At 26.3% G+C, this 11,495-nt stretch overlaps 1 protein-coding gene across 1 annotated transcript in view; it reads right to left on the reverse strand.

Moving 5' to 3' along the window:
- LOC111630892 (telomerase protein component 1-like) overlaps positions 1-11,495 on the reverse strand; it is a 143,799-nt gene that overhangs the window by 23,247 nt on the left and 109,057 nt on the right. Inside the window, exons 9-14 of the mRNA XM_023375050.1 lie at positions 8,539-8,715; positions 8,223-8,462; positions 6,461-6,574; positions 6,272-6,389; positions 4,635-4,811; positions 2,984-3,138 (exon numbers count right to left, since the gene is read on the reverse strand). Of these exons, the coding sequence (XP_023230818.1) occupies positions 2,984-3,138; positions 4,635-4,811; positions 6,272-6,389; positions 6,461-6,574; positions 8,223-8,462; positions 8,539-8,715 (981 nt within the window). The remainder of the gene's footprint in view (positions 1-2,983; positions 3,139-4,634; positions 4,812-6,271; positions 6,390-6,460; positions 6,575-8,222; positions 8,463-8,538; positions 8,716-11,495) is intronic.

An 11,495-nucleotide genomic window follows, 5' to 3' on the forward strand; every position in this document is an offset into this window, starting at 1 on the left:
ATTACTTTAATTCAAAATGTTATCATTACTTCATAAACAAAATATATTTTTTAAGTGCTGAAAAACTTGATCAATTTTATTATAATTATTTTTAAAAGTCATACAATTTTATTTCATAAATTGTGTTTTTAACTTTGGATAAAGGTTAAAGACTTTTTTAATTAAGTCCCGATTTTTAAATTTGTTAGTTGCCTTTAACTTTGTAAGTTAATTATATATTTAATTGATACAATTATTAAATAGAATATTACAAGAAATTAAATTAAACATGCTATTAGAAAAAGTTAAGACTTAATTAATCTTCTCTTCTAAAACATTGCTTTACTAATTATAATTTTATTATTAGCTTACATTAGGTACCACTTATTAAAATCATAGATATCATTGTCAGTTATCTAATATTACAGAATCAACATGCCCCAAAATATGTAAATTAAATAACATTACAAAATGTTTGCTTTTTATAATCAAAACTTCACATATAATTATCATTGTGTTATTAATAATAAGTTTGAATTTACATAAATGGTTAACAACAGTCAGTTAACAAAACAGATGATAACAATTGTAAGTTGAGTCATTTCAATAAAAATGTTAGCACAACCATCAGAATCAATTTAAATTAAATTATCCAAACATATAAGATGATTACTCTTAATATATTAAATGATTGTTTTAATCTTATACTCTATACTGTACACAGTATTACAATTTAAATTTCTATTTTTGACATTTGTATCTCTTAGCATAATAGAAGAAGCAAGTAAGAAAAGCAATTATCAAAAGCAATATTGTTGTACAGTTGAAAAATTTCACAGTAAGTTTTGTATAAGATTTCAAAAATTAGAGTGAATATTGAAATGTCAGTAGGACAAAATGAGAACATAATTTGCAAGAGAATCAAACTGGAAATGATGGTAAAGTTGAGTTAATATTGAAGCTTTGCTTTAGTAATGTTAATGAAAAAAATGTACCTGAAAATGAGCTACTAATGTATCATAAAGCAGAAGATTAGCTAAAAATATGGGAAAGAAAAATTTTATTCTAACTGTTGGGTGGCTTAACCAGTGAAGAAAATGAGAGAATATTGTGTACAGACAGATTCATGGTGAAGTGAAAATTCTAATTCTGTATTAGCTGAGTTGTGGATAAAGCCAGAATGACCAGAAATTATTGATGAATATTCATTGAGAAATTCTAAAATTTGCCCAAAAGTTTTGAGCAAATCAACCTCCTCTCCCCTCCTCAAAGTGTCTCATATGCCCATGTTTGTTGGAAGACAACTGTAAAGCATATTTATGTGTTAATAATGTGCCATTAAAAAACGTTAAAATAATATTCCTTTCTGCAAATACAACATCACTGATTTAGTCATGCAACCAAGGAATCATATCTACCTTAAAGGAATACTACAAAAGTGAAGTGTATGTAAGAATTTTAGGAAAAGTAAATGATAATCAAAGACAGATTGGTAAAACTTCTATTGCCAAAAGAATTTTCCTACTTGATGCACTATATCTTTTGGTAATGTTGTGGGATCAAGTGTTTGAGTAGACCATTAAGAATTGTTTAAAAAAGTGTGTTTTTTTTTTGTAAATAGGTTCAGAAACATCTGAAAATGAAGTTGTTATCTGTTGAAGAAAAGATACTAAATAACATGCCAGAAGGTATGTCAAAAGAAAAGTTTAAAAACTGATTGACAAGGAAAACCCAGTGTTTGCTATGATGGCATCAGAAATATACTAAATTGTTATCAAAGAAGGTTCTGGAGAATTATCTGATACAATTAAAAAAATCAACATAAAAATAGTCTAGATCTTCAACAAATGCTCAGATGCAAGGAGTTCAAAAAGTATTGCATTGTTGTGTACAGTACACTATAGACGTATTGAGTTTTGAAAAGCACTATGAATATATGTTGTATTAATATGAATATATTTTTTATTAATGAAATATTGCCAAAAACAGCTGACAAATAAATGCTGGATGAATTACTCAAGTAATTATTATTATAATTAATAAATTTAATAACTAACTTAAAAGTTTATTTTTAAACATTTTTAATTGTTTCAACAATTTTTTAAATTATCTGATTCAATAAAATTAGAATTTCCATTTATTGTGGTCATATTACTTTCACTACACAATGTTTTCTTTTCACTTCATCATTGTTATAAGTACAGGCTAATCCTATAGTGATTAACTCAGTAGTATCTAATGTATTATTATTTTAAGTATTTCTTCATGATCAGTGAGATTTGATTATACATTTAAGTAAATTTAAATAGCCAAATTGTTTACAAGCTATTTTATTTTAAGGTTAAATATGATCAGATTATTATGAAAATTTTCAATATAAATAGACAATGTTATTATCTTTCAAGAAATTTAATAATGATATTTAATTTTTACACAATAAATAATTTAGAAATATTTAGAATAAAACATCTTATATATCTGTTAGGCATGCAGAAATTAAAAGTTCAAATCTGACTATATGATCCTGGAAAACATTTCAGGAGTTTCTACATTTTTTAATTTAAGAGTATTTCTAATTATTAAATTTCTTTTACAAGATTATGAAACTATCTTTCTTAAAATTATATAATTTAAATTTTGCCTTTCAGAAATGTAATTAAATTTATTCCAACTATTATCTAAATTATATGATAAACCAAATAGCTAGATTAGGTATAATCATGATTTAAGCTATGGTTCAAATAAACTTTTTCACCTTTCAGAAACGAAAAGAGAATTATAGAAATTTTCTGATCAAATAATTATTTATAACTAAATATCTAGCTATCATCAACAGTTTTTACATTAATATTAAAAGATGATGATAATTAATCTTCTATATTTTATAAGATTGTGTAATGATAATTCTTTTTCAAAGAAAATTTAAAATAATTTAAAAAAATAAAATAGTAAACTACTATTTTATTATAAAACTTTGAAAATAAAAAATACTTGTTTTACTTACTCTAATTTATTAGGAATTTGAAATTTTATGGAAAAGTGATTAGAAATAGAAGTAAGTAAATCATACAGCAAATTATGAAGATAAAAAGATCTTGAATCAATTCCAACAAAATAAGGAAAGACTGGTTGCAGTTGATTTACTTTACAAAGTTCAGCCTAAAATAGAAAATAAATCATGATATTAAATCTTTAAATTACAATAAAAATGATAAAAGCTTAAAACTATTTAATAGTGTCGGAAATTGCTTTAATTAAAAATACGAAAAAAACTCTCAGCCTCTTCCAACTTCAGAAAATGATTAAAAAACATTCAAACAATACTTAAATCAGGACTAGGTTATTTTAATTCTTACACATCATCATACAATTTTAAGTTACCTATAAAATGCATTTTGCCAAAGTGACAATACTTTGGAATCTTCAGTGATAATACACTGTGTGCAGTGTATTTATAGTTTACAAATCTATCCCAACATGCAACAACATTAATGCCATTATTTAAATTAATATTATTTACAATTTTCTTATTTATTATTGGAAATGTTCTTTAATTTTCTTTTAGTAGTATTTTTCTTAAACAAAATTTTATATTGTCTGTATCATTGTTACAATTTGCTTCCCTACAATGTAAAACCATGGTGATGTCATAATACCTAATTTGATAGCTGCTTGATGCTCTTTTAATCTTTTTTCAAACAGTTGTTTCATTTCTCCTATGTAATATTTAGTTTAATTTTCACATGTACAAAATATCTTGTAAACTACTGCAGCTGTTTTAGCCTTCTTTACTTTTTTTCATGTAGTAATCTTGATACTCTATTCTTTTGAGAAGGAGCCAAGTTATGGAAAATTTACTAAATTCACTCTATTTTTCAAATAAATCTTTTATATGGAAACTGGAAATATTGAAAAAACTGTGGTTTCATTTTAACTTTATGTAAAACACACATATAATACCAATTTTTTAAAATTGTATTATTAATCTGCAATTTGAAAAAACTGTAGATCTATAAATTCCCACTGTTGTGCATTGTCTGTCCATCCATCTTTCCTTAATCTCAAGAATGGTGTTAGATAAATGAAATTCATGAACAGATATGGAAAACTTAGGGGCAGAAGGCTCTAATTAACTATATATGAACTTCCGATGCAAACCAAAAGTTACGTTATTTCAATTAAAAAATTTTCCCTGAAAGGAACTAGATAGATGACCAGCACAGCTCCATTGCATATGGAAAAGTTTGATATACAGGAGAAAGACATTACAGTACTAATTTGAGATGGAGAATATACATTTTAAATTAAATAAATTAAAAATATGATTAAAAATTGCAGCTTAGCATTGTGATAATGTCACAACAAATATTTACTTATTACTATTTTAAGTTCTGAATTCGTAAAGTAAAGTAGAATGGTGAAATGATAAACACTGCAATAAGGTTAAAATAAAGGAAATTGTATAAATAAACAAAATGCCCATAGAAGCATCTACATATCTTAGCGCATAAATGGAGTACAAAAAAAGGTGTGTGTGAAGAACTACAGTGCCACGAAGTGGAGCAAAGATACAAAACTTAAAATAAATCAACCTATAAAGTAAACATTTAATATATATTTTTTACATCAAATTTTCAAAACAATCTGATATTTACCATTACTGCAGTTTTTCCATAACCAGATTTTCCAGTAATAAGGAATAAACCACTTTTACTTAAAATATTATCCACACAATTTTTAACAAAAGAATCTCTTCCTTCAATTTGATGAAATGCTTCAGCATATGAAGCATGCAGAACTGATAATCTTTGGTCAGAATATGAAATTTCATCCTGTAAATATGAAAAAAATATTGAAAACTTTTCAATTTCATTTTTGTTTCTGTAATTTTCAGATATTAAAAATTATTTCTGAATCAAAGAATATTATAAACATTGATCTATAAAAACCAAAATAGTTATTATTACTGCTTAAAATCACTGAAGTTAGTATTGTTATGTTCTTTAGTATTCAATTATTATAATTTCTCTTCATTTTGTTTTAAATTCTGATTAAGTTCAAGTTATCTCTGCTAAAACTGCAATATAACATTGTTTATAATCAATTAAAGTACTAAGCATTAAAACTTTGATTTTAATTTAAAATGTTACATTTAATACACAAGTTTTTCATTAACTGAATTTTGATCACATTTAAATTTTAATCCATTTTACAATTATAAAATATAAATTAATTAATACTAAAACCTATTCTGTACACAATAAATTTATTATTTTATTATGGTAATTTAACTAACAGATGAAATCCTCTTATAAAAACATTTCAATAAACTTCTAAAAATTATTAAAAAATTATATTTCTTGTCTATAAGAAATTTCAGAAAGTTTCATTCATTAATTTTCTGTGTAATTGAATGGATGAATTTAACATTTTTCCCATAAATTTCTTTTAACTTCTAACCAAAAGACTTGCACTATTGCAGACTTTCTAGTTTTATGGTGGAAATTTAAAAAAATGCTTAAATTTTGGATACAATTCAGTTCTTTTTACTTATAATTTTTTATAAAATTATTTTAATATAAACAGTGTTAGAAATAATTAATATGAGAGGAAGTAAATCAAATATAAAAGAGAAAGAGATCATAAAATCTAAATAATACAAAACTCTAAATGATGGATTTGGATTTCTAAAATTTTATTATTTTTAAGTATTTCAAATTTTCTGAAAAAATACAAAACCATATTATTTATTAAAAATAATATAAATAATAAACATAAAATGAATCAAAATATTTTCAAAATTATTCAGGATAAAAATAAGTAAAAATGTTTTGAATTATAAAAATATCTTTGTTAATAAATATATTGTTTATTACATTTGTGTAACTAAAAATAAATGAAAATTAATATTGCTTTAATAATTTAATAAACATATTCATAAAAATAATACTGTACTATGTGAATTTTTAATTGACACAAAAAAATTATAAATTCAAGTTTTTGGCCAAATTACTTATTGCACCTTTAACAATGGGATTTATTTAAAAAGAAAAAAAGTGCTTATGTATTCAACCATTCTCCATCCTCCAGCACAAACAGTCAAAAGATGATTATTCATAGTACTCATCTTTTGATTGGATTTGCTTGAGGATTGCCCATTTACTGTATTGGAAATGTTAGAGCTCTTTTCTAAAAATCCCACTGTTAAAGTGTGTTAAGTAATTCAGAAACATTCTACAGTAACTACTACATCATCTTCAAGTTTTTATATTAATTTTAAAAATTCAATTACCTTTTTATAATATTTACATAAGGAATTCCATAAATTTTCTAGAACTCTTTGACCAAATTCTTCTAAACCAGCAACAACTGGTTCATCATTAACTACTCCACCCCAATAACATGGATAGCTTAAAAATATATTAATTTCAATTGTTTTGAAAATAAAAAGTAGCTTTCAATAATCACAAAAATTTCTTACTTATTAAAAACTTCAAGACCACTTTCTTTAATTCTTTGTTTCAAATTCTCCATCTTAATATGATTAAATTCATTCTCTGATACAAAATTATCTTTCCATTTTTCAGGAATTTGGCTGAAATAGTGTAATAAGAATAGTATCTTTAAGAATGTTGTAATTGTTCCCATATTTCAAATAAATTACCACATATTTCCGCAGATAAGACAACTTTCAGATAAAACGACGTATAAATTTTCATCAAAGTTTTATAGTTTTAGCATATATCTGTCCTATAAGACAACCCCCAAACTATCAATGGCCTATGAATTTAGTTTAGGTCAGCAATCATAATCTGAATAATAATATGGTATAGCATATACGGAATTATGTCCTATTCGTAATTTTTTGAATGAACGAATTTTATTTTCTTGCATCTGGCAGCACTGCCTTGCTATTGTTGCAAGCATTCACACTAATTCAGGCATTCGGGTAATGACCTTGACTATTCACAAAAACGTCATATGGGCTATTCTATTTTGTAGACATACCCTACTCTCTACTAGTAAATAATTACAGTTTTTCCATTTTTTTATAATGGTTTTAATTTATATAAATTTCAATATAATTTTTTTGTATTTGTCCTATAAGACAACCCCAGATTTTAGGGACCTTTTTTAATGATTCAACTATCGTCTTATCTACAAAAAAATATACGGTATTTTTAAAAATAAAATACTCATAAATTATTGAATTAATTTCTTAATAATTATGTATAATAAAATAACCTTAACACATCTGTCCACCAGATTGGCAGAATTGTTTCTATTTTGCAAGATTGTGATTTCAGATTCTGTTTCAAGTATGGATATTTGTGTTTGTTGGATTTTAATGGGTGCTTTAAAGAAAAAATTTGACTGTCATCTAAGTTGTCATAATTTTTTAATTGGTGCAATTTTTTTACATCTCAGATGTTTTTGTTTAGATAACAGTTTTCCAAATACCTTCTCCCAACATTAAAAGTTTAATAAAATTTAATTGATTCAAAAACTCCATATCAATAGTCAGTCATAACTACTGTATTTCCACACAAATAAGAGCATGTTCATATATGTGAAAATTATTTGTTTTGCATTTTTGAAACACAAGTCCTACTTCACATATAAGAACATCTCTTATGTGAGCCAGCTTGATTTTGATTATAATAGCATTACACTGTTGTGTCAATGTAAATTAAATATAAAGGTATTGATACTGTAACTATTCAGCCAATATATGTGATAACCATTATTAAAAATCCAGCAAAAAGTTGCATAACTCTCTGGCAAAAAGTTAAAATTGTGTGTAAAAAAAGTTAAAGCCGTTATATTTTATTTAAAAACTTTTAATATTAGTCAAACTATAATCTGAATGATCAGGCAATTAATATGATTATTATAGAATATTTAGGCTTGATTGTTTATGTATATCTATAATAATTTGTTAACTAAAATGAAACAAAAAAATATTTTTAATCCTTCAGATGAATATGTCTAAATTGCATACCAGTAATTATCTTGCTTTTGATGCAATCCCTAGAGACTCAAGGTATACAATGGGACTGATTATCCCGGCAAAATTATGGTAACTCATGCAAAAACTCAGCACGTTTGTTGTTTTATACAATAATGCATGTTAAATCCTAATTTTCTGTAATCTATATGGCTGCATCACTTGAATCCACAAATTGCCATTCCAAGATAGATTAAAAATTTAATATTAAAAAGTTAAATTAATTTAAAATTACCTTTCAAACATCTTATCTCTAAAATAGAAAAAAGATCGTTCTGCGGCAGCAGAGGGATCAGCTAAAGCTGCACAATAAATTTCTAATTCAGTTAATGATGCACCAAGAGGATATTCCTGTAACCAATCAAATTCTGGATTATTTGAAACATTATATTCTGCAATTTGTCCATATCTTTCACCAAGGATACCAAGAAAATATTCACATCTTGCCACTTCTGATAAACATATTTCCAAAGATCTGATAAAAAATCAGTTTTTATAAAATTATAGTTATTCAGTAAAAAGATATTACATCAGATATTATATTAACATACTTGCTATTATTTGATTCTGCTTCTGTTATCCCCCATCTAAGATCAACTTCTTGAATATTAACATTAAGTGTTTTAGCACGTACTCTTAATTCAGGAATTATAAAGCGCACAATCAAGTCTCTTTCTCCATGCATATCTTTGAAAGTAGATGAAATAAATATTCGAACAGTCTTCCATCTACATAACAAATAAATTTGGTTATATATAAATATATATAATACCAAAGATTAGACTAATTCAAATATATAAATATACCAAAGTGACAAAATGTCTTTATTTTCTATTACTCACAATACCAGTGACAGTCCAAAACAATTTTCACTTATGGAGATGACCTTTTATTTGAGGCTGTGCCAAATTCTGGCACTTAAAAAAACACCTTGTCCCAACAATAGAAAAATAGCCAAGACTTGGCAATCCTAGTTTTAACCCACACAATTTCATAAAAACAGACTAATTTACACAAATTTTACAAAACTATGAAAATATTTGAAAAAGTAGATTCATTATTTTGTAAAAATGTTTAGATATTTAATTAAATCTACAGTTTATAAAAAAAGTTTTAACGCATAAGTGAAAACAGAAATGGAATATTACAAATGCTAAATTTTATTTGTTATATTTAATATTCTGCTCATAGTGCCAAGGAAAGCTTTAATAAGGGAAAATTTGACTTTATCAAAAATTCCATTTAAATTGTTTTTAATGTAAAAAGTAAATACAAGTTTTAAAATTCAATTATTATACTATTAATAATAATGAACACCAATTTACTTTCTTCAATAAAAGTTTTTTAAATTTATTAATTAAGTTCACTACACAGAAACTGGTTCTCAGCATAAATTAATGTACTCCATTAAAGCTTTTTACATTCACATTTTGTCAAATAAATACTGGGAATTGTCCATTTGAAAAGCCTGTGTAAAAGATATGAAAACTAACTTTTTGCTGTAAGTTGGTACTAGTGTACTTAATTGTCATGTGAATTTGTAGTGCCATCTGCCAACCAGTTTATTTACAATTGCTGGTTTCATTATTGAACATAAAGAGTTTTGCGATTTTCAAAATAGCCAAAAATATTGAACAAAGAGTATGTCTAAAATTTTGTGTTGTCAATGAAATTTCTTGCGCTGAGTCATTAAAAATGTTGCAAAAGGCCTATGGTGTCTCAGCTTTATCCAAAACATGTGATTATGAGTGGTACAAAGCATTTAAAGATGATTGAGAAGTAGTGGAAGACTTGCTTCTTTCTGGTTGACCTTCAAAAACATTGACAAAGTGAAGGAAATGGTAATGAAACATTGTCATTCAAGCTTGAGAGCGATGGCTCAGAATCTAAACATGTCTTGCAAATCTGTTTGCACCATTTTAGTTGATGTTTTGGGCATGAGATGTGTCGCAGCATGACTTGTTCTGAAGGAGCTCAATTTTCTTCAAAAAGAGCACTGGAAAAAAATTGCAGAAGACATGCTTGACTGAGCCAAAGCCAATTTGGACCCCACATTCATGAAATGCATGATAACAGGTGATGAGACATCAGTTTATGAGTTTGACATGCAAACCAGCAAACAAGCTTCAGAATGGCATTTCAAGAATACACCAAAACAAAAAAAAAAAATATGTCAAAGACACTCAAAAATCAGTCATGTTGACTGTTTTCTTTGACTGTCACGGTGTCCACTTGGAATTTCTTCCAGAAGGAGAAACAGTCAACAAACAATATTACCTGGGTGTTATGAAGTGTTTGAGAGAGAATGTTCACTGGGAAAGGTCAGATTTGTGGAAGAACAATTCTTGGATGTTGCATCATAATAATGTGCCATCTCACACATTAACCCTTGTATGTGAATTTTTAACCAAAAACACAATGAATATAATCGACTGAGCACTGTATTCACCAGATATGGCCCTATGTGATGTTTTCAACTTCCTCAAACTCAAATTATCACTTTGTGGAAAATGCTTTGAGTCGATTGAAGAAATAAAACAAAATTTGCAGAGGGAGCTGCAGACCATACCGGAAAGCACTTATAAGAAGTGTTTTAATGACTGGGTTATTCATTGGCTGAAGTATATTACATCAAATGGGGTCTATTTTGAGGTGACTAAATTTTTGTTTAATCATTCAAATTTATTTTATTTTATTTAACAATTCCTGATATCTATTTGACAGAACGTATTAATCATTATATTACTAATTTTTAATAAATTGCTTATTACCATATAAAAATTTCATAATTTTTAATTTTTTTTATATCATTCTTTTATTATATTTTGAAATATTTTGAATTATGTACACATTTATTTACTTATTTTTTTTAATAATAACCAAGATCAATAACAAATAGGAAAACTATTAGCTGAATTGACTACAGTCGACCCCCCTATAATTACGGTCCCTATAATTACGATTCCTATAAAACTACAAAAAAATACAAGTAACCCCCGTATAACACGGCACTTCTATAGCACGAATTCACTCTAACACGGTTCGAGAATTGGTACCACCCCCATATAACACGGTACTGTTATAGCACAGATTCACTCTGACACAGTTCAAGAATTAGGTAAAACTTTCGTACAACATGAAATGTAATAAATTTTTACATACTTAAGTAATAATAGTTCAGGAAAATTATTATTTTCGTGAACTATTAGTACTTAAGTATGTAAATTTTCTTTTCTCGCCTTCTGTCAATACACATGGTCCTTCTCGAAACTTGTTTCAATGTTGCCAGATCTCGACGCTTCTGCTTCTGAAGTTGCCAGATGTTTTTCCCTTATTTCATACTTGCTTTATTCTTCATAAGTGCTTAGCACCATATGAGGAAATTTATAAAGATCTTTTAACTAGAAGCAAGCAATCTAAAATTACATACATTTTGCAAAAGGTAAAGCATGGATCTGAAGATAATGCAGAAAAATGCTCAGAGGATAAGGATAACTTGCCAAAAAGA

This window comes from Centruroides sculpturatus, unplaced genomic scaffold (assembly GCF_000671375.1).
Source record: "Centruroides sculpturatus isolate CEXI.00-Female unplaced genomic scaffold, Cexi_2.0 scaffold347, whole genome shotgun sequence".
Taxonomy (NCBI): Eukaryota; Metazoa; Arthropoda; class Arachnida; order Scorpiones; family Buthidae; genus Centruroides; species Centruroides sculpturatus.